The following is a 23738-nucleotide window of genomic DNA, read 5'->3' on the forward strand; positions in this document are numbered from 1 at the left end:
CTGGCTTAGGTGAGCAGCGTGGCACTAGGTTGAGATAAAGTGGGGCCATTCTGTGGTCTGTTCACTTACTCATCAGATAAGTGCAGCTTACAGTAGATTTCATTAGAACAAGTAAAGTAATAGACTGATAACTCATAGTGGAATTCTTTCTTTTTTTATTGTGAAAATATTGTACAGAGGGGTTACAATTACTCAGGCAAGATCATAGTGGAATTCTTTTGGCAGTTACTAGCCACAAGGTCAGCTGGCATATTCAGTTGCTGTAGTGGGCCAGAGAGTAAATGTAGGCTTTGCAGATCCATTGCAGCTATGCACCATTGTCACTTTAACAGGAGAGCAGCCATAGTTGCTGTGTGAGTGAGTGAACGTGGCTGTATTCAAATAAATCTTTATCACCACTGAAATTGGAATTTTGTGTAACTGTCATATTTCATGAAGTATTTCTCTTGATCTTGGTCATTTAAACCCTTATCATGCAGCCTTTCCAAAACAATTAGCAAGAGTTAGCCTACTGGCCATCCTTTACCAACTCCTGTTTAAGTAAAGTCCCTTGTGTAACAAGCTCTTTACAAAAGATTCTGACTTGTTTATATGCGTTGAGCATCTGTTATGTTTCAGATGTTAACCTAAAGGTAAGACCAAGTTTCTGTTGCTTTCTGTTCCAGTCAGGCCTAAAGAGTTTAATATCCTGCTTGTCTGTCTTTTCAGTATGGGGCTCCAGATGCAGGCGGACTAGAACACGTTCCTCTAGGCTGGAGTTACTGGTATGCTTTGGTGAGTGATGCTTGAAGTTGGTGATGATTAGACACAGCCCAACAGATGCACAATACGTTTACTGTCTAATTTTGCTCCATTACAGACAAAACCATTGTTTTTGTTTTTGCTGTCTGTTGAGTTGCTCCTTTCTGAGAAATTCTTCCTGCATTATAGTGGGATTAGCATTGTACTTGACTGTTCTTCCCATCCATTTTTCTTTTTTTGTGTGCTGGGAATCATCTTGAGGGTCTTGTCCATGCTAGGCAAACATACCATTGAGCTATATCCCTAGTTCTTTTTTTTTTTTCTTTCTTTCTTTTTTTTTTTTTTTTTAAAATTTTATTTTATTTTATTTGAGAACATACTGTACAGAGGGGTTACAATTACATGGTCAGGATAATGCATACATTTCTTACCAAGCATTGCAGCCTCCTCCTTTGTTTACCCTTCACCTCCCTTCCCAGCCTCCCCCCTCCCCCCCACCCAATCATACCCCCCCTCCCCACCCTCCGACATTGTAAAGCTGGTTTTGACATGACATTTTGTACTTCTCATTGTTGCAACAGGTCCACCTGAATCCTTAAACGACTTGTTTGTCCCCATCTCCTCCACATGTTATACCGACATCAAATATAGTGAAAGCAGGGGTTACACTGTGGGGGAGGGACATACAAAGCAACAAAGAAATAATCTTATAAATGCGTTAGAACACATGCATGAAAGAAACAAAAACATTAAAATACATATTTGAGGGTTCGTTTTCCTAACATCACATTATCTGACTTTTTCTGCTTGACTCATACCTATACTAGATATTGCAAATAAGGGAAACCATGGGACCTATGTTTCTTTGGGCCTGGCTTACTTCACTTAATATAATTTTTTCCAAGCCTTTCCATTTCCTAACAAATGGGGCAATGTCATTCTTTCTGATGGAGGCATAGAATTCCATTGTGTATCCCTAGTTCTTTTTTTGTTTGTTTTTTTTTTTCTTGTAGTATAGGCTAGCCTTGAACTTACTATATAGCCCAGGCTGGCTTTGAACTCTTATCCTCCTTTCTCAGTTTGATAAATGCTGGGATTACAGGAATGTACCATCATGCTTACTTAGTAGTGGCATTTAAACTAAGGATAAATTTTTGAAACTTTGCTAGCATTAAAAACCCTTGTCGCTGGGTGCCGGTGGCTCATGTCTGTAATCCTAGCTACTCAAGAGGCTGAGATCTGAGGATTGTGGTTCAAAGCCAGCCTGGGCAGGAAATTCCATGAGACTCTTATCTATAATGAACCGCCAACAAACCAGAAGTGGAGCTGTGGGTCAAGTGGTAGAGCATTTGCCTTGAGCTGAAGAGCTCAGGGATAGCTCCCAGGCCCATAATTCAAGCCCTATGACCAACAGAAAAAAACAAAATAAAACAAAAAAACCCTTGTCAGAAAATCCATTCAGCATTCACTTGAGTAATTGCTCTTTTTTTTTTTTTTAAAATAATGTATCACTATTTCAATACAATATAGTTTAGGCCAGTATAAACTGTACTGTATGCTGACCACATAACAAACTTTATTTTCCTCTTTTAAATAGGAAAAGAATTCTAAATACTATAATTACACCCTCTCTATCAATGGGAAGGCCCGTAAGCATGGAGAAAACTACAGTGTGGACTACCTGACAGATGTTCTGGTGAGTGGCTAGAGCTCTGGCCTTGCAGGTCAGCCTCAGTTTGACTGAAGGCTCTGCCTAGGGAACCTCTAGTCTTACTCATTTGTGTCGGTAATATAAATGCATAAACACTTGGCTTAACTGCTGAAAAATATTTTCAGCAATAAAAACTATAAAGGATGTTATAGAAGTTGGCAGCTCCATGAGTCTGTGTGGGTAGAAGCACAGGAATATGTGAGTTCTTCGGGCTGTGTGTGTGCGCGCACATGTATAAATGACTGAAGTCTAGTGAATTTGAGAATTTTCTGCTTATAATGGAAGCCTTCTGTTGACCATTTATTCACCAAATAATTCAGCATATGTAGGATAGCAGGTGTTCAGGAGTAAGTCGACAGAGGTAACTCTCTGGCAGGAGACTTCACACGTGCCCCATGTACATAGGCATATCGCATATACACATTGATTTCTTGCTTCATTAGATGCTGAGAAGCTGGAGACATAGAAGGGTAAGAGGGCTACTTAGTAAGATTTAGGCAGAAATGTAAAGGTGAGTGGTCAGCATGGATCTGGGGGTAAGGTGAGTATCTTATGCAGAGGAAAGAGTAAGTGTAGGGTCTTGATTGTGCAGGAATGTACCTGGCCTAATGGACAAACTACAAGGAAGCTGTAGGGCTGGAGGACATTTGGAGAGTGGGAAGGTGACAGGACATAGATACCCTCTGTATCTTTTGTGTGTTAAGGCTGGGAATAAATGCAGGTATAAATTAACTAGGGCAGTGAAATATAGCATGTATGTGGGATGCTTTCATTTTTATAGTGCATCTCCTGAAAAAGGAAAAATATTAAGTCCATGTATATTCAAGGCCTGGCATGATGTACTTGAGGTTTTTATTTCTTTTCCTATTTCTTTGCTTTTTGGTGCTGGGAATTGAACTCAGGGCTCTGGTCTGCTAAGCATATTTACTAGCACTGAGCTACAACTCCAGTCCCATTATCTAGGCTAATGTTCATTTAGCTTAGCTACTTTAGCTGGTATAATTGGTGACATCTATTTTCTGCATATTTTTGTAAGATTTAGATTACTTATTCCACCTTTTCCATGTCTTAGAATTAGGTTAAAAATTTTTCCTTTTTTTTGGGGGGGGGAGGGAGGAGAGGGAGATGGAGGGTGCTAGACCTGAAGCTTGAATTTGGGGCCTAGGAGCTGTCTCTGAGGTTTTTGTTTTTGTTTTTTGCTCAAGCCAAGTGCTCTATCACTTGAGCCACAGCTCCACTTCTAGCTTTAGGTGGTTGACTGGAGGTAAGAGTCTGATGGACTTCTTTGCCCCAGCTGGCTCTGAACCTCCTCAGATCTCAGCCTCCTGAGTAGCTTGGATTACAGTTATGAGCCACAAGCACTCAGCTTTTTTTACATTTTTTAAACCATTCTTTAGGGCATAAAATGTGTATACTCTAAGCTTCATTAATGTAAGTTAATACTAAAATGGCTAGATCACTATTTCTTTTTGTTAGCATGAAAAACAATATCTAGATTATGTAAGTCAAAGTCTCAATTGCTATCTTATGATGGTATGTGCTAAGCATCACCTAAAACCAAATTATTCATTCCAACAACATGCTTGCACATGACTGTGAAATAAGAGCACATGCTGGGATTAGCAGCTAATGTGATCTCTGCCCACCAGAAGTCACTTATCTATTAATGACTCAATTTTCGGGTTAGATGAGATGACCAGTCTTTGTATGTGCCAGGCCAATGTCTCGTTGGACTTCCTGGACTACAAGTCTAACTCTGAGCCATTCTTCATGATGATCTCCACTCCAGCACCTCATTCACCTTGGACAGCAGCACCTCAGTACCAGAAGACTTTCCAGAATGTCTTTGCCCCAAGAAACAAGAACTTCAACATCCATGGAACGGTAAGCTACCACAATGTTTGAATGAGGGTGTACTCAGGATCCTTAACCGTATCATACACTGGTCAGGAAGCTTTCAAGCACATTAATGGTTTTTCTCCCATACCCTGTGCCCTAAGGGAAAGCCTTCCTGAGAAAGTAGCATTTTTAAAAATCAGTATATATTGTACAGTAAAATTTTATATGATTGTTCCATGAGTACATGTATTGTGTTTGATCTAATTCACTCTCTCTTTTATTCTTTGTTTATACCTCAGGGCCTCACCCTTGCTATACTGAGACTCTACCACTTGAGATGTTTATCCAGCTTTATTTTAGCTGTTTTTTTTCTCTTGTTTTGTTTTGTTGTCGATCATGGAACTTGAACTCAGAGCCTGGACACCATCCCTGAGATTTTTTGCTTAAGGCTAGTGCTCTACCACTTTGAGACACAGCACCACTTCTGGTTTTCTGGTAGTTAATTGGAGATATAAGAGTTTCATAGACATTCCACCCCTACCTGGCTTGGAACCATGATCCTCAGATCTCAGCCTCCTGAGTAGCTAGGATTACAGCACCCAGCTCTGTTTTTTTTTAAAGATAGGATCTTGGGAATTTTCTGCCTGGGCTGACCTTAAACCACAATTCTTATACTTTTGGCCTCCCAATCACCTTGATTATGGGCGTGAGTACCCAGCCTCCCCCACTTTTTAATACAGTATTCTATTTTCACATGTGTATGTAAAGGATAGTTGGAAGACAGCTATGCTCACCATTATAACACCAACGTGCTCAATGAAGTATAGTTGGTTTTCTTCGAAGTTCCTTTTTTTTTTTTCACATTTTATTTGGTGGTACTGGGATTTGAATTCAGGGCATTGCTCTTGCTAAGCAAGCACTCTGCCACTGAGCTATGCCTCCAGCCCTCTTTCAAGGTCTTTTAGAGTAATATAAACAGATAGAGCATAAACTTGCTTCAAAGGGACAGATAAGTCTCCTGCCAGATACCTAGTGAGCAGCTTGAAAGTTCTGAATCCAGCATTGTCTCTTGGGCTTGGGCTCCCTCCGGTAGAAACTGAGACCTGTCCCTGAAAACTGAACTGGATCCACAGCAGCCTTGCTCAGTGACTCTCACTGGCCCAAGGCATAGGAAGAACTGGGTACAACGTAGGAAGTTGAGTGGAAAAATGAGCTAGCACAGGGGACACAAAGGCTACAACAACCCGGATGTTTGCCTTGTGTGCCAGTCAGCATTCCTCTCTTAAGTTTTACCTATTAACTTACTCCATGGCCCACTGTTTTCCCACCCTAAGTACTGACCACCCTAGATAGTTGGAAAAAAATCTTACGATAGCAGTTTTTTTAACCTCTAAGTGCCAATCTAGATAGTTCTTATTTAAATTAAAAGCCATGACTTTTCATAACACTGTAGTCCAGAATCTCCCAAACCATGTTTCTCAAAGTACTTTTTAGTTAATAGGTTATACTTCCTTTCTTATAGGGTATAGTCCATTTCCTGGTTCAGTGCCAGTGTCTATCACCCAGAAATCATACTTGTCAGAAGGAATTATATTGTAGAATGAGTTATAAAGTCAAACCTAGTGCTACTTTTCTCAAGGAGATGTGTAAGAAGTTTAACTTCTGTTTTCCTGTCTAAAGTAGATCTGAGATCTCCATCCTCCATGTGACCAAGGTCAGGAGTCAAGTATGTAGAAACCTCTAGCATGCTATCTGCCATGCTTTAAGCATGGGCTTGTTACAAATGGTTTTGAAGCTGAGAGAACAGAGTTTTAAACTAGAAGGCAGTTTCCAATCTGGGTTCCAAAAGAAGTTAATAGAAGTTACTATGATCAATAAGTTCATGGACTTTGGGTTAAATAAATCACTGCACTATAGAACTTATAAAAGTAGGGGCTGGGAAGGTAGCTCAGTGGTAGAGTGCTTGCCTTGCATGCATGAGGCCCTGGGTTCGATTCCTCAGCACCAATAAGCAGAAGAAGCTGGAAGTGGCACTGTGGCTCAAGTGGTAGAGTTCTAGCCTTGCATGCATGAGGCCCTGGGTTCGATTCCTCAGCACCAGATAAGCAGAAAAACCTGGAAGTGGCACTGTGGCTCAAGTGGTAGAGTGCTAACCTTGAGCTGAAGAGCTCAGGGACAGCGCCCAGGCCCAGAGTTCAAGCCCCACAACCGACGAAAAAAAAAAAAGGACTTCTAAAAGTATGTGTGGTCTGATGTGAATTTCTACCAAGAGGATATTTTATATAGCATTTCTCAAACATTAACTAAAGAACAATAAAAAGCACAGTTTGGGGAAAAAATACCTAGGTTTTATGAATAGACAAGGAAAAATTAAAGGTATAGGGGAGTGTTTTTTTTTTGTTGTGGCTGTTAAAAATGTGACTTTTATCCACATAGGAAGAACCCTCAGGTCTGGACTTGAAGTCTTAGAAATTTGCTGTGGTAGCTAGTGGTTTCCCACTGACATTTACTAAAATCTCTATTAACACTATAGCAAAAAGCATTTTCCAGTTCAGGAGATGGCTAGAAGCTGATAGGAATTGCTTTCTTAGGTCCTAAAAGGTCTGAAACTGCTTGAAGGGGTTCTACTTCCATTTTGCTAAAGCAGGAATTCTTTTTTCTATCTACTCCAGTTATCGTAGCAGTTTATGTGATTACGGTGACTTGGTGTTAACATTTTTTTTTGTCTTTCTGACTTTTAGAACAAGCACTGGTTAATTAGACAAGCCAAGACTCCAATGACTAATTCTTCAATACAGTTTTTAGATAATGCCTTTAGAAAAAGGTAAGAGCTGCTGCTGTTTCCCAGTCTGGGTGGTTTTAAGGACAGGAGACTGCACAAGGTTTTCTCTGAAACAAACACAGGGAGAGATGCTTTGTTGGGCAATGACTGTCTCAGAAACAGGTATACCTTTACTACCTTTACCTTCTGGTGTGTGAGGGGACCTTGGGACCCTAGGAATGCAAAAGAAAATCATCTGTTTTTAGTTAGCAATTGTTAAAAATATGTATTGGGAGATGGGAAGGGAAAACAAAGGAGGAGGCAACAATGCTTGATAAGAAATGTACTCATGGGGCTGGGAAGGTGGCTCAGTGGTAGAGCGCTTGCCTTGCATGCATGAGGCCCTGGGTTCGATTCCTTAGTACCACATAAGCAAAAAGAAAAAAGCTGGAAGTGGCGCTGTGGCTCAAGTGGTAGAGCGCTAGCCTTGAGCTGAAGAGCTGAGGGACAGCGCCCAGGCCCAGAGTTCAGGCCCCACAACTGGACCCCCCCCCCCCCCCCATTTTAAAAAAATATGTATTACAAACTTCAACCATTTGGTTGAATTTTGTTCCTCTGTTTTTTTTAAAAAAAAGGTTACTTACTGAGATATCAAGCAAAATATTTAATTTTGTATTTGGAATTTTCAAGAAATGCTAAGTAGATTTTTAAAAAATCATGACTTCCTTTTAGAATGAATTTAGCATACACCAGAAGTCAGCAAACTTTTCTGTAAGACCAGATAAAAAGATAGTAAGTATTGTAAGATTTCAGCTCGTGCATTCTGTCACAATTGCTTAGCTTATTGATATAGTAGGAAAGCAACCCTAGGCAATATGACACATTGGAACTTCATAAAACACAGGGCAAGGACAACTCTGGCTGGTGGCCTTGGTGTGCCCAGGCTTACTTACACTGTTAAACACATTTGAATCAATCTGGAGTAATCTGCACCACAGTGGCAGCCTTCATTACCAGTGGCTTTAAAAAAAAAGATTTTTTTTTTAGCCAGTCCTAGGCCTTGAACTCAGGGCCTGGGCACTGTCCCTCTTTATGCTCAAGACTCTACCACATGAGCCACAGAGTCATTTTGGGATTTTTCTGAGTAGGTTATTGGAGAACAGAGTCTCACAGGCTTTTCTTCCCAGGCTGGCTTCAAACTGTGATCCTCAGATTCTCAGTCTCCTGAGTAGCTAGGATTACAGGCATTAGTCACCAGAGCCTGGCTGTAAATCTTAACTATAAATCTAACAGAATAAGCTAATGAATGGTTTGGAATTTTCTAATCTGTCTTACAGCACAGTGACAGTCTGAGGAATCAGATTTAAGTATTTGGTGTGTTGTTTTGTCTTGTGGTCTGTTGTTATTTTGTGGAGGCAAGCTTTTTGTTTTGGCCTGTTTGTTAAGATAGTGATTGTGCAGGCATTGGTGCAATCTCCTTCTATCTGTGTTCACATCCAGATGGCAAACTCTGCTCTCTGTTGATGACCTTGTGGAGAAACTGATCAAGAGGCTGGAGTTCACTGGGGACCTTGGCAACACATACATCTTTTATACCTCAGACAATGGCTATCACACAGGTGAGAGGTGTGGTCAGGTGTGCACGTCATTTTTGACAACCTGAATGATAGCCTTGGCAGAAGTTCAAGTGCTTGTGCAGCTGTAGACTTGCCAGACGGAGGGTCTTTCCCTCAAGACCCCTGAGCTTAGAGGGTACATCTTTCCCACAAGGAGAAACCAGGTTTCCTGCTTTGCTGACTGGAATGCATGTTCCTTGGTATCTCAGAGAAGAGAATGAGTCTGAGTGGTAGGGAGGTGCTGGAGACACCCTTCATGCAAGACTCAACGAAGTTGAATTCATTTTACGGATAAATGGAACTTAGAGAACAAAGGTAGTATATTCTGGACAGGAAAGCAAAAAGGTTATCTTGAGAGAAAACACTTGGAATTGTTTTTTACACATTCTTGTGTTTTGGAAATTACATGATGAATCAGCTGAATGATCTTCACTTTAGTCCTTTCTACTTGGATGTTCTGTGGCTTAACACAAGTGTTTTTTTCTTTCCTTTATAAATTGCCTCTCGAATTAACCCCAGGCTTGCTTGCATAAAAGCAGAGTGACTCAGTACTTAATGTCTTTATCATGATTTTTGTTTTATTTTTTGTTGGTTGTGGGGCTTGAACTCTGGGCCTGGGCACTGTTCCTCAGCTCTTCAGCTCAAGGCTAGCACTCTATCACTGGAGCCACAGCACCACTTACAGTTTTCTGGTGGTTTATTGGCGATGAGAGTCTCCTGGGCTTTCCTGTACAGGCTGGCTTTGAACCACGATCCTCAGATCTCAGCCTCCTGAGTAGCTAGGATTATAGGTGTGAGCCACCAGCTCCCAGCTTATCATGAATATTTTGAAACACTCAAAAGTTGAGAGTGGTATAGCTGGGTGTGGTGGCACACATCTGTAGTCTTCCCAGGTGGCTGATGCAGGGGTGCTTGAGCCAGCAAGTGCAACGTAGCGAGAACTGTCTTTTAAAACAAAAATTTAGAATAACCCCTGGTAAAACAACTGCCCTTATCCTGTTCAGATTTTCAGTTGTGTGAGGCCAGTCTTGAATCCTTCCTGACTTCTCTGTTTTCCTGTTTGCTAAGTTTTGAAGGAATTCCTCCATACTATAGGATTACATATATCAGCACCCACACACATCTGATGTCTTCCGTATCATGATCCAGACAAAGTCACACATCATCTTTGTTTTTCTGGATCTTGTCTCACTTGAAACTGATCTTCTGAGAAAAATTAATCTTTTGTCCTTAGACTGTCCCACATTCTGTATTTGGCTAATTGCCATCTCATGAGGCCTTTACTTACTCATTTCTACTTGTCCTTCCTGTGGATTGGTAGTGAGACTAGAACTGGTAGAAATTATTATTTTCAGGCAAGAATGTACTTCCTACTAGGAAGTACATGATGTCTGGCTGTCCTAATTTGTGGATACCAATGTGGAGTTTTCTTTAGTTTTGCTGGTTTTTACAATGTAGCTCAGACTGGCCTAAAATTATTGATCCTCTTGTCTTTGCTTCCTGGGGACAGGGATTATGGGTGTGTGCCCTCCTGTCCAGCCAGCCAGTCTGAAATGAAGGATCAGGCAGTTTCAGCCTGAGGCCTTTCTGTGAACCTTTCTAGCACTGAAATTCCCCTTGATGATTTTTTGCTTAAATTCATCATTCCTTCCAGCCAAAATGGCAAACAGTCACAATTCTGTCCTTCTACATGTTATATATGAATTTCTCAAAGACCTTCCTCTCATCAGTTATTTGTTTGTCTTCGGTTGAAGTTCACTCAGGAAAGACAGGATAAATATTTGCACCCTTATTTGATGGTGTTTAGAGTAACGTGTTCAACTGATCACGTTGAATATCATGCATACATATTTACATATTTGTGTTTTATCCCTTTCCATTCATTAATTTGCTCATTTTGTTCTGCAAAATAGGAAGTCCCTTCTAGTTACTTATCTGAAGAAGGTGGGTGTTATTGCCTTCCCTGACTTAGTACCTAAGAGACCAGGACAAACTGGAGTTTCCTGGTAAAGCTCGGGCATTTTTAGGTTTTGCTGTCAATTAAATGAATGGAACAGAGCATGCCCCTCACACCTGTTTGACTCTATCTTTACTTTTTGTATTTGTTTTCAGGGCAGTTTTCTTTGCCAATTGACAAAAGGCAACTGTATGAATTTGATATCAAAGTTCCACTATTGGTTCGAGGGCCTGGGATCAAACCAAATCAGACAAGCAAGGTAAGTGCCTGACTGTGAAGCTGGTGCTGTGTACAGGTGGGTACTTGTCCGAGAAAAGAAGGCTGTTCCTTCTGTGAGGATGAAGTCCAGTCAGTGTGAGATTATATGTGTTTCTAAGCCTTTTTCCACCAGCCTCTCTGAGAGAACCTATATCTGTGCCATCATATATGTGAGAGAACATGTGTTTGTACCATCATACATATTATGTCACATCAGCTTGTATAGCTTTTTTTTTTGGTCAGTCATGGGGCTTGAACTCTGGGCCTGGGCGCTGTCCCTCAGCTCTTCAGCTCAAGGCTAGCGCTCTACCGCTTGAGCCACAGCGCCACTTCTGGTTTTCTGGTGGTTTATTGGAGATAAAGAGTTTCACGGACTTTCCTGCCCAGGCTGGCTTTGAACCGAGATCCTCAGATCTCAGCCTCCTAAGTAGCTAGGATTACAGGTGTGAGCCACACTGGCGCCTGGCTGTATAGTTTTTTTTTATCTTGGGAAATTAGTTCTTGTCCTGCACCAGTGGCTCAACTCCTTCTGAAATGTTGAAAAATAGTACAGGGTCAGGCAACATCCAGAAAGATTCTGACTGCCTCACATGGTGTGGGATAGGAACAGCATCTGCTTTTCTTTACTTTTTAAACTCTGCTAGTTGTGAGAGGCAGCCCGGTTTGGTGCCCACTTTTTTTTTTTTTTGTCAGTGCTGCCTGAGGCTTTAACTCAGGGCCTGGGCACTGTCCTTGAGCTTCTTTGTGCTTAAGGCTAGCACTCTACCACTTGAGCCACAGCACCACTTCCTGCTTTTTTGAGTAGTTTGTTAGAAATAAAAGAGTCTCACAAGAACTTTTCTGCCCTGGCTGGCTTTGAACTGTGATCCTCAGAACTCAGCCTCCTGAGTAGCTAGGATACAGGTATGAGCCACCAGTGCCTAGCTTGGTACCCACTTTTCTGTAAAACAGAGGTCCCAGCTAATGTCTGCTGCTGACCTGGCCTCACTTGAATATAAGACTGTGAGATGTTCTCTTCCTAAATGGGGCTCTCTCTATTGCTTTTCTGCTCTCCAGCATGTCATAATATCTTCTCAGACTCAGGATCTATCATGGAAGTGCTTTGTTCCTAGATATGGTAGATACCTTGATCAAAATACTTCCCAATACTCAGGAAATAGTTGATAGGATCTCATAGTATTTCTTATCTCCTTCCTGATATCACAGTTTCAGTCCCAGCTCTAGAGATTAAAAAAAAAAAAGAGCAAACACACAATTTAATGAAAATTGCTAAATGGGCCAGACTTTTTGGGCATATTGGATGCTTTGATTGTATTTGAGGGAGGTTAGTGTTTACTGGTCTCCTTTTCTACCTTTCACTTCTTTTTATAAAGCTCTTGATGGGGTTTTATTAGAATTCTCTCAGAAAGGCAAACTGTGTTTTCAAAAATATTCTTTTGCTCTTGTGACTACGTCCTAAAGTCAGTCACTTTCCATTACAAATTTCAGTATCTTCTAGGGAGGCCTCTTCTTTTAAAGGATATAGGCAAGTTTGGAAGGTAGTGTATCTCCAGGGTGTTTTGCCGAGGTTGGCATTTGGAGTTGCGTGTGGAAGCCATGTCAGCAGTGTGTGCATTTCGGGAAACAAGAGTAAGGATGGTGGCCTACATACACCAGTTGGTGTTGGAGAGGAGGCTCATTGTGTCAGCCAGCTACCCAAGGAACACACTCTCCTTCCTTCCCATTAACACTGCCATCTGAGTATTAAAATCAGAAACTTCACTTTGTTTCAGCAGTCGGAATAAAGCCTGGCCCTTGAAACTCTCAACAGTATTCATTGAGACTTCATATTGGCTAGTGCTATTCTAAATGCAGTACCTGACCCAACTCCTTTAATCTTCAGACTTAGGAGATATACATTTGTGTACACTAGTATCTCCATCTTACAGATGAGAAAACTGAGGTGCAGAAGTTACTTGGTTTGCCTAAGATCTCATAGGTAAAAATCAGCAAAGCACTATAGTTTAATCAAACAGGTTGGCTCCAGTGCCCACAGTGCTACCCATTACACTAGTGTAGTCACCAAATTTTTACTTTTTTTTTTTCCTGCTGGCACTGTAGACCAGGCCTTGGTTCCAGCAAGGACAATGGGGGGAAATGGGTCCTAAGTCCCTCTGTCAAGAGAGCTAGGTATTTTAGCTCCAGTAGGCAGTGGAAGCTTCTGGGCCACTTGAGCAGAGGTTTGTGGGAGGAGCTGGCTAAGCAGAACCGGAAATGAGAGGCAAAGGTATCAGAATAAGCTAGGCTTGTTAAGAGGCCAGAGATAGCATTTGGACCCAGCTGTTTTCACTTCCGCAGTGAACCTTCTCTCAGTCTCCTGGCCTTGCTACAACTTGCTCCTCTGTCTGGATTGCCCACCTGAGACTACTTCACCAGCCCTTACTTGTCCTTTAGGACTTTGGTTTGGGGCTCCTGCCCTTCCCATAAATTCCTAGCTGGCCTCACTCTTACATCCCAGGATGTCCTTGAAAAGAACTGTTTTGACTTTGAATACACAATCCTTCACAAATCCTGGGGCAACCATTTTGGTTGATTGAACTGTGCCATGATCATGTAGTAAATAGCAGAACCAGCATCCATGTGATATGCATGTTTGGTCACACTGCTGTGCTGACAGGTGTCGCTGAAGTGTGAAATACCTTGGTTTACCTCTAACCCCAAGAATGTCAGGGGATCGTAATCATCGTGTGTTGGCAGCAGCTTTCTCAGGGCCAGTTGCTGTAGGTGACACTGGGCTGCGTGTTGCCTTTAACGAGCTAAGCTGTCAGCAGCCTGTCAGCCTGAGCAGCACTCCTTTGACTGACTCGTGGGCGTGTCTCTGTGCCTGCTCTTTGGAAGCAGGTAGTTCGTATGGATGCCAGAGATTGCCTGACATTTTCTGTTCTGGCTAGACATTAATCTAGCTCTGGGTTTGGTGGTGGTGGTTATTCAAAAAGAGTTTTAGGAATTTGGACCCAAATTAAGCTTGCTCTCCTGTGTCATGAAGTAGGTTGTTACAGCTCAATTCTCAATGTAACTGGGTGTAACTAATTTCAGTAATTACAAATATTGGCATTCTTCCACAGCTACCGAAGCTACATAAAACCCCTCAGTTTCATGTTCCGGGTCTCTCAGGGGCTTTGATCTGATCAGAATGTGTGTGTACTTGAATCCTAACAGGAGAATTACGTGAGTCTCCCATCAGCCAGACATAGTGGCACATCTCTATAATCCCAGCCTATGGGAGACTAAGGCAAGAGGACAGTGAGTAAGAGGCCAGCATGGGCTACACTGAGAGACTTTGTCTCAAAAACAAAACAAAAAAGCCTCCCCTCACACAGCTGCTGGTCCTTGAGGCCGTTTTTGTTGTGTGGCAGTCATTGTTTTATATCTCCGGGGACTTTTGTCATTTTGGTATTTACCCTTTTTCTTATAAAACTGCGTTAGACACATCAGTAGTGCCTGTGTAATTGGCTTCACTCCAGTCAAGTTATAGGCTCTCTAGAGACTCTCGTTTCCTGTGGCTATCTCTACCCTGCTCATACCAGACTTGATGGCTGTTCCTGGCTGCTCACTTTGCCGGGGAACTTGGTTGGAACTGGATTTGTATAATCCCCTGGAGACCTAGCTCTGGAGGGTTTCTTTCTTAGTGACCTGTGGAATTGCCTGTCCCTGAACTATCTCCACTGAATGGCAATTTCTGACAGCTGGAGAGATGTACAGATTGATTCAGAGCCAGGATATATATCACTTCTCCTCTGAGAGCTATCCTGGCCATCAAGAAACCTGACCCCTGCCCAACAATGCTCTGAAGATGCCCCCTTACCTTTCATAGGTAGGCTTTTGATTTTGTGTTTCAATTAAAAGTGACAGGTTAGTTGGCTTGCTTGCTTGCTTGCTTTCATTTTTCTTCCTTCCTTCTTTCTTTCTCTCTCTCCCTCCCTTCTTCCCTCCCTCCCTATCTCTTGTCTTTCTTTCTCTTTCTCTTTCTTTTTCTTTCTTTCCTTCCTTCCTTCCTTCTCTCTTTCCTTCCTTCTTTCCTTTCTTTCCTTCCTTCTCTCCTTCCTTCCCTCTTTCCTTCCTTCCTATCTTCCTTCCTTTCTTTCTTTCTCTCTCTCTTTCTTTTCTTTCTTTCTTTCTCTCTTTCTTTCTTTCTTCCTTTCTTATGTCTTTAGCCTCTCCTCGAGTATTTCAACTTTCCTCAACAATTGCAAATAGTTACTTCTTCTCAGCAAAAGATAGTTGGTCCAGTTACAAGCTGTTAACTTCGTTATACTTACTCCTTGTGTTGTTGTCGGTGGTTGTAGGGCTTGAACTCTGGGGCCTGGTTGCTGTCCCTGAGCTCAAGGCTAGACCTCTTGCACTTTGAGCCGCAGTGCTACCTCCTGTTTTCTAGTGGTTAATTGGAGATAAGAGTCTCAGCAACTTTTTCTGCCCAGGCTGGCTTTGAACCAAGATCCTCAGATCTCAGCCTCCTGAGTAGCTAGGATTATAGGGTCTTTGTTTCATGTCTTACTTACAAAATGAAGTGTTGCTTCCCAGGATTGCTGAAAGGAATATATAAGAATAACCCTAAAATATATGGAAGACTGGGAGCTCAGTAAACTTTAACTCCTGCATGTGCTCACCCCACCCACTCGTTTCACCATTCTCAGGCTTTTCTACCTGGTGACCAGGTGGCTTCAAAACTTAGCCAGAAAAGTTTTACTCAGTCCTCTGTCCACTGCAGTGGCCTCCAGTCTTGGGGCTGAGCAATGAGACGTGGATAGCTCAAATGAAAACATTATCATGTAAAACGTAAGATGGGTTAAAACAGATACAGAATCTCATTCTTTTTTTCATACTTATTGCCTGTGGGAATAGTAATGTTGTATATTGGGTTAAATTATGTATGTGTGTATGTATGTATATATATATAATTTTATTGTTTTTTAATTCTAATATGGTTATTATGTATTTACCCCCATATAGATAGATAGACAGTCAGAAAGACAGACAGTGCTGGTTTAAACCCTGGAGAGGCATTGTACATAGAGGGAAAAGTAAGTCTACTAAGCCAAGAAAATATGGCAAAGTATAAATACATGACTGCCATTAGGTTCTAGAATTTTGTTTAAAGGTTCTGTTTTATGCAATTTAAGGAAACTTTAAAAAAATTTATTGTAGAGATACTGTACAGAGGGGTTATAGTTACATGAGTAAGGTAATGAGTCCATTTCTTATCGAGCATTGTTACCCCCTCCTTTGTTTTTCCTCTACCATCCCTTCCCTCCCCACCTCCCTTAAGGAAACTTTTGTGGATATATAGTTGGAGTAAGTTTCCTGCAGCCTTTGAGGTTTTGTTGCAAGCTTGAGTTCAAGTCTAGCCTGTCTCAAAAAAATTAACAACAAGAAAAGCCTAATGAAAACTTATTTTATTTTGGTAGTACTAGGGCTTAAACTCAGGATCTCATACTTGCTAGGCTGGTCCTCTATTGCTGAGCCAAGCCTAATGAAACCTTTTTTAGAACTGGGCTCTGGTGGCTTAGGCCTGTAATACTAGCTACTCAGAAGGCTGGGATCTGAGGATCACGGTTCAAAGTGGGGCCTGAGCAGGAAAGTCCATGGAACTCTTAATTCCAATTAACCACCAGAAAATCGGAAATGGAGTTGTGGTAGAACACTATAGTCTTGAGCAAAAAGCTCAAGGACAGTGCCCAGGCCTTGAGTTTAAGCTTATGACCAACAAAAACAATACACATACAAAAACCCTTAAACTTTCATTTTGGCAGTACTAGGGCTTAAACTCAGGGCCTCATACTTACTTAGCTGGTTCTCTATTGCTGAGCCTCTAAGCTTGTTATTCACTGGATAGTTTTTAGATGGGGGTCTCCCTTCCTGCCTAGGTGCGTACCTGGAACTTGGTCTGACTATTTTAGGCTTCCCATTCCTAGGATGACAGCTGCACACTACTGCACCCGGCTTCCCCTTATTGAGATGGAGTCTAACATACTTACTTTTCCCAGGTAGGCCTAGAGCCTTGATCCTTCCAATCATCTTTCCATGAAGTTTAGATTACAAGCTTGAGCTACTGGCACCCTGCTATGAGTTGAAAAGAAGTCTGACAAACCTTTCTGCTCATGATGGTCTGAAACTCCAATCCTCCCATTCTTCCAAGTAGCTGTCTTTATAGGATATAACCACCGGCGCCCTGCTCTAATAGGAAATCTTTTTTTTTTTTTCAATTTTATTTTCAAGCAATTCTATTGCTTTGTAAAGCAATAAAAGGGCTGGTCATTTTCTTTGGTAGCAACTATCCAACCTTTATAGCTTTATAGCTTTTTTTTTTTTTTTTTGGGTCGTGTTGTGGGGCCTGAACTCTGGGCCTGGACGCTGTCCCTCAGCTCTTCAGCTCAAGGCTAGCGCTCTACCCCTTGAGCCACAGCGCCACTTCCGGCTTTTTTCTTTTTGCTTATGTGGTGCTGAGGAATCGAACCCAAGGCCTCATGCAGGCAAGGCAAGCGCTCTATCACTGAGCCACCTTCCCAGCCCCCCAAACTTTATAGCTTTAAAAAGTGTTAGGAGCCCACATGAAGTCAAATTTAGTGAACTGATTTGACTATATTCTGGCCAGTGACAGTGAGTTACACTGTCAGTGACAGCGAGAACTTTTCATTTTGCCTTTTTAAGTCATATTTGAACATATGAAACTGTAAAATCAAAATGAGAATGAGCCATGAGTGTTCCTTGTCTCAGAGAAGTTGTGGGAATAAGAGCTTTAGTATGGATGACAGAAGGGAATGGGCCCAATTGTATTACTAGATTGTTATTTCCTCATTCTCATAGATGCTCGTGGCCAACATTGACTTGGGTCCTACAATTTTGGACATTGCTGGCTATGACCTGAATAAGACGCATATGGATGGAATGTCCTTCTTGCCCATTTTGGTGAGTACAAGGCTCTCAGTCAACACTGAGCTGAAACTGAATAAATTCTAGGAATGTGAAGACTTAAATCTTAAAGCTATCCAACAGGGGGACAGAGAACAGAATTCTTCTCTGATCTTGTGGGTAGAAAGAGTTTTCTAGAGGAAAAAGACTGACTGGACCATGTGTAAACTTCAGCATTTTTCTGTCTTCCCAGAAAAACCACCGTAAACAAACTTGATAGGTGAAAATTGAGAAAATACTAGAAACATGTGAAAAAGGATAGATAGTCCTAAAATAAGTAAGTTCTAGGAAGCAAAAATGAACCTCCAGAAATGGCCAGAAAAAAAAAAGTGAAAACTCAACTCAGGAGACTTAGAAATGGCCAGAGTCAATGCAAAAAAAAAGAAATGCTTAGCCGAAGGAGAACTTTCTCCCTTATGACCTAGCAAAGATTAAAAAGATTTTACCCAGTATTTGTACAAGTCTGAAGAATTGGAAACTGTTAATACACTGTTCGTAGTGGTATAAGCAGTAAAACCTGTCAGCAGGCTAGTTTAGCAAGACACACCACAGAATATTCTGGATGGATTTGTTCTGAGAAATCATTCTCAGAAAACTTGCCTATTTGGGGGAGTAAAGATAGATGAGAACGTAACAGGAGTCTGACTTAATTGCAAGGCCTATAACCAGCCCTTGGGACTTTGCAGGCTCCCAGGTTGATTTTATTATATAACAATGTTCAAGAGCCACTCCTCTAGACTTCATAGGTATCATTTTCTCCTGAACACTTGACACTCAAGAGTGGGGCTCCAGGGTGCTTATCTGCATGGCAGATAAGCTTTCTGGTCTCCCAGCCCCTGGTGGGGAGGGAACTGTGAGCGCCCAAGGAGGAAGAGGAGCTGCTGAACCTCTAAGGACTGTTCGGGTTTCATTGCTAACAGTGAGTTAGGAAGTAGTTCCTTTCCTACTCCCCTTTCTTAGCAGTCAAGGCCTTTTAAAAGCTAGTGACCCCCTCTGTACAATATATTCACAATAAAAAAATAAAAGCTAGTGACTGCTCCTCACTATGCTCCCCTGCATTAGTGTTTAGAAGTAATGGTTTGCAAACTAATACTCTTCAGAAAGGCTTGAGGGGATCTTGTGATCCCTACATCATCAGGAGCTGAGAATGTGTATTTGTCACAAGTTCTCAGATGCTGTTGATGCTGCTTGTGCCCAGAACCACTGTTTTGTTGTTGTTGGTGGTGGTGGTGGTGGTAGGGTTTTTTTTTGTTTTGTTTTGTTTTTGGGGTCCGGTCGTGGGGCCTGAACTCTGGGCCTGGGCGCTATCCCTCAGCTCTTTAGCTCAAGGCTAGCACTCTACCACTTGAGCCACAGCACCACTTCCGGCTTTTTTCTTTTTACTTATGTGGTGCTGAGGAATCAAACCCAGGGCCTCAGGCATGCAAGGCAAGTGCTCTACCACTGAGCCACCTTCCCAGCCCGATGGTGGGTTTTTTTATGTTTTTGGTTTTTTTTTGCAGATTTTACTGTGCTTGCAAATCACCTGAGGCTCTTATAGAGACACAGATTTTTGCCAGGTGCCAGTGGCTCACCCCTGGCATTTCCAGCTACTCAGGAAGCTAAGATCTGAGGATCTCCATTCAAAACCAGCCCAGGCAGGAAAGTCTTTGAGACTTAACCTCCAATTAACCACCAAAGAAGCTGGAGTGGCACTGTAGCTCCAGTGGTAGAGTGCTGGCCTTGAGCACAAAAAGCTCTCAGGACCAACACCAAAAACAAAACAAAAACACAGATTTTTTTTTTTTTTTGGCTCATCAGGACTGAAATAAGGGCTGAGGAAGAGGCCCTCTGGTAGAACACTTGCCTAACATGTTTGATTTGATCCCCAGCACCACTGAATGAGTGGATGAATGAATGACCCTTCTCAGCCAGAGTAGAGCCTGAGATTGTGCAGTTCAAACAGGTTCCCACCTGACCTTTGAGAAGGAAGGCTTTGGCTCACATCAAGCCTCTTCTAACCAGGTTTTCCTGAGTTGTTACCATTCCAGTTCTAGATTCTGCTGCACAGTCTTAATTGTGTGAAATCCCTGCTCAACTCCTGTTCCAGGACTGGGGGCGATAGCTTCAGTTGTTAAGCACTTGAGACTATGGGTTCAATCCCTGGTACCAAGCAAAGGAAGAAACAACAGCAAAAAACAAAAAACACCTCCCCCCATTCTGCCCTATCACCTACCATTCATTCATTCATTCACTCATTGATTTATAAGATAGGTGCATTCAGTATGTTTTCCAAGCTGGCTTCAAACTCATAGGCTCAACTGATCCTCCTGACCCAGTATTTCAAGTAGTTGGGACTATAGGTACTCCCACTGTGCCCAGTCTGTGTGCTATTAGTTATAGAGCCTAATATTCAGGGCCTTGTCCTGTGTGGGTCCCAGTCCACCTTACCACCTTGACTGCATACGAAAGCTAAGTTTCACAAGGCTAAGATATTCATGTGCTTTTGATCCAGAAGCTTGGTCTTGTTCTAGATTCTTACTCTTTTTCACCATCTGTATTCCTGTCTTAAAGTGTTGCATTTCAAGTGCTGCCTCCTCTTTCCTTCCATACTACAAATGTGCACAGTACCCTCCTTCTGAGCCCCCAGGAACCTGGCACAGTGGCTCGTGTGCAGCTCCAGTCTGTTTCGTTTTGTTTCTGTCCTCCTGTCTATTAGGTCGTTTAGAACAGTTCTTAGAGATTATAAGTGGTTTTAAAAAGCACAGTCTAATCTGGACTTCAAACAACTTGCACCCAGTAACTGATTCCTGTTGAGTTACTTTGTTGGTTTCTGTTTCCTGGCTAGCTTCACAGAAGTTGTCTTGAGAATGAACTATTAAATGTTCAAAGCTTTCGCCCATCACTTGAAAAGCTGTAAATACCAAACCTGATACTCAGTAGCTTTCATATGCATCACATCAGCCATTCTCTTGAGCCAGTTCCTTTTATCCCCAAACCCCTTTATCAGTTTCTTAGAAACTTTGTCATTTTTGACATCACAGCCTAGCCTATATACCTCACAGAAACCACCTTTGCTCTTTTTTCCTAGAGAGGAGCTAGTAATTTGACATGGCGATCAGATGTCCTGGTGGAATATCAAGGAGAAGGCCGGAATGTCACTGACCCAACCTGTCCTTCCTTGAGTCCTGGAGTGTCTGTGAGTAGCAGCTTACATTGGCTCACCAAAAACACAGCAAGGTGCTAATTAGATGCACCAAGTATTAAAACCCTTAGGGTGCTAGTCCTTAGTCACCCCATTATCAGAAGGTTCACTTTGAGTTCTTCCAAGTTATGGAACCACATGCCCAAATTCTTACCTTAGTAGTTCCCTTTCCCTTCTCCCTACCTCTCCCAGTACTAGGAGCGGAATCTGATGAAGATGGGGTTTCCACCCATGACGTGACTGCCACAATCCTGTGTCCAGTTTTAGTCCTTGTAGGCAACTAAGTTTTTGTTGCTATGGAAACACAATCTTCATTGAACCTTAAAATCTCCCTACAGCAATGTTTCCCAGACTGTGTATGTGAAGATGCTTACAATAATACATACGCGTGTGTGAGGACAGTGTCAGCACTGTGGAATTTGCAGTACTGTGAGTTTGATGACCAGGAGGTAAGGATGGCATCTGCCTGTCTCCCCCACCTCCTTTTCCTCATCCTCAGGCTTTGTTGGTTGGACTCGGGGGCTGAAGAGCAGTTCCCAGGGGGAAGATATGTCTCTTCTCTACACTTTTACTTTTTTTCCTTCTGTCAAGAACACAGAATTTCATAAGGCCACACCTCAATTCTCACATCAGTGACAGGATGCTTGCTTTCGATGCCCAGTTCACTGGAACTCACAGTGCTCCCCGCCTGCACTGCCAGCTTCACCCCCCCCGTAGTTAGGGTGAGCGTGTACTACTTGAGCTTCCTAGGAAGCTAAGGAGCTGCTGACTGATTCAGAAACTCGTGTCCCCACTCCACACCCTCAGGTGTCGCTCTGTAGATTAGAGAGGGTGACAAAGACCCAGAGCCGCAGCCTTGGGAGGTGGGTTTTGGCCTCCACTGGTCAATACTGGTTATCTGGAAGATGCTTCCATCCCTCGGGACTGCAGGCCATTAGCAGCCTATGCTCCCTACGCATCTGGCAGTTCCCATCCCACCATGGGGAGCAGATGCTTTTCTGTCCCAGGCCCATTCTTCCTTTTGCCAAAAGCTCATGGAACAACAAGAGCACTTCCACTAAACTCCTCATAATGGTTATCAGCTGGATACCTACCAGTGAGAAAGTCCTGTTAGGCGGCACCGAGCACCACCTTCTTTGCTTGTCACCTGGCTCCAATCATATTAGTCAGCATATTAATTAGAGGGTGAAGTTCTGAAACTAGATGTGTAAGGTTAAGAGTTAAAACATGTGTCCTCTGGGCTGGGAAGGTGGCTCAGTGGTAGAGAGCTTGCCTTGCATGCTTGAGGCCCTGGGTTCGATTCCTCAGCACCATATAAGCAAAAAGAAAAAAGCCGGAAGTGGCGCTGTGGCTCAAGTGGTAGAGTGCTAGCCTTGAGCTGAAGAGCTGAGGGACAGCACCCAGGCCCAGAGTTCAGGCCCCACAACCGGATCCAAAAACAAAAAAAAAAACAAAAAAACATGTGTCCTCTGATTGGTGGTAAGCATCCCCAACTACTGTTTAAAGTAGGAAAACAATGTGTGTCTAACACAAATTGGGGCACTTCCATAGTCATTCTCATTTGAACTACACAACTATAAGGTAAAAGCCTTCTAATGTTAACTGTACTTCAGTGGCCTTATTACAAAGTCTGGTTTCTGAGACCTTCCATTGAGGGCCTGCCTTCTGCTCTCTGCTCTGATTACAGAAGGTAGGTAATGTTTCACCTACTGCTGGCCCAAAGGCAAGCATGTATAGCTAGCTTTTTTCCAGCACCAGGCTGTAGACCCAAAGCAATGCAAAATGCATTGTCATCCCAAGTGCACAATTTGGCTCTTGGAATATCTTTAGACCAGATGATGTTTTGCTGGGCCTTGGGTTTTGGCTTTTTAGTTTTTCACTTACCTCCTTCTTTCTTCAGAAATAACTTGCCTTAGGAGTTGTTTCTTCAACTTCTGTTTTTGTTTTTTTCTTTCATTGCTGCTAGGTGTTTGTGGAAGTCTATAATCTGACTGCAGACCCAGACCAAATCACTAACATCGCTAAAAGTATAGACCCAGAGCTTTTAGGAAAGATGAACTACCGGTTGATGATGTTACAGTCCTGTTCTGGGCCAACCTGTCGCACTCCAGGAATTTTTGACCCTGGGTAAGTTTCCTGTCTTCCGTTTCTTGGCTGGGTTGTCTCCAGGGGTCACACTATTCTGGAAGTCAAAGGGAGTCTGGCTGGTCTGAGCTGGGCTGTGTTCGTTGTGCTTTGCTGTGTCTGCCTGTGATGCTGGGGAAATAAGCTGTTTGGCCCTCAGCTGTCTCCTCACAGCGGGTGCTTCGGCCACAGACATAGTGCTGCTCCCCAGATCCTCTCCTGCTGTGGCAGCACCTGGGCTTCTTTAAGTGAACCTGGACCCAGTGCTGCCCTGTGCTAAAGCTCCCAAGACGTCATGCTTCCCGAGCCCCAAATAGAGAAACTTGAGTGGTGACCAGCAAATTTCATGTATTAAATACCCATGAAGATAGATATAAAATCAGATATTGGACTGCATAATCCTACACTTGCCAGGTGAGATTTGCTCCTCTTACCCTGGGCCCCATCTGTATCAGGACTGTCAGTGTCAGCACCCTGTGTGTCCCGATCGTTGTGGCAAGAACCATGTCATGTTTCATGCTTGAAGAGTATGAAGAGTGTCACTGGAGAAGGGTGACTTTAGTTCCACACTGTGGTGCTAAAGACAGAGGGAAGAGATA

General features: G+C 42.6%; 1 protein-coding gene across 2 annotated transcripts in view; it reads left to right on the plus strand.

Moving 5' to 3' along the window:
* Positions 1-23738, plus strand: part of Gns (glucosamine (N-acetyl)-6-sulfatase) — a 53371-nt gene that overhangs the window by 10918 nt on the left and 18715 nt on the right. For both annotated transcript variants that reach the window (XM_042698981.1, XM_042698980.1), the window contains exons 4-13: positions 709-774; positions 2339-2437; positions 4169-4336; positions 7033-7115; positions 8553-8671; positions 10781-10884; positions 17727-17828; positions 20902-21009; positions 21354-21464; positions 22982-23142. In XM_042698981.1, the coding sequence (XP_042554915.1) occupies positions 709-774; positions 2339-2437; positions 4169-4336; positions 7033-7115; positions 8553-8671; positions 10781-10884; positions 17727-17828; positions 20902-21009; positions 21354-21464; positions 22982-23142 (1121 nt within the window). The remainder of the gene's footprint in view (positions 1-708; positions 775-2338; positions 2438-4168; positions 4337-7032; positions 7116-8552; positions 8672-10780; positions 10885-17726; positions 17829-20901; positions 21010-21353; positions 21465-22981; positions 23143-23738) is intronic.

This window comes from Dipodomys spectabilis, unplaced genomic scaffold (genome assembly GCF_019054845.1).
Source record: "Dipodomys spectabilis isolate Male_0828 unplaced genomic scaffold, ASM1905484v1 ptg000234l, whole genome shotgun sequence".
Lineage (NCBI taxonomy): Eukaryota > Metazoa > Chordata > Mammalia > Rodentia > Heteromyidae > Dipodomys > Dipodomys spectabilis.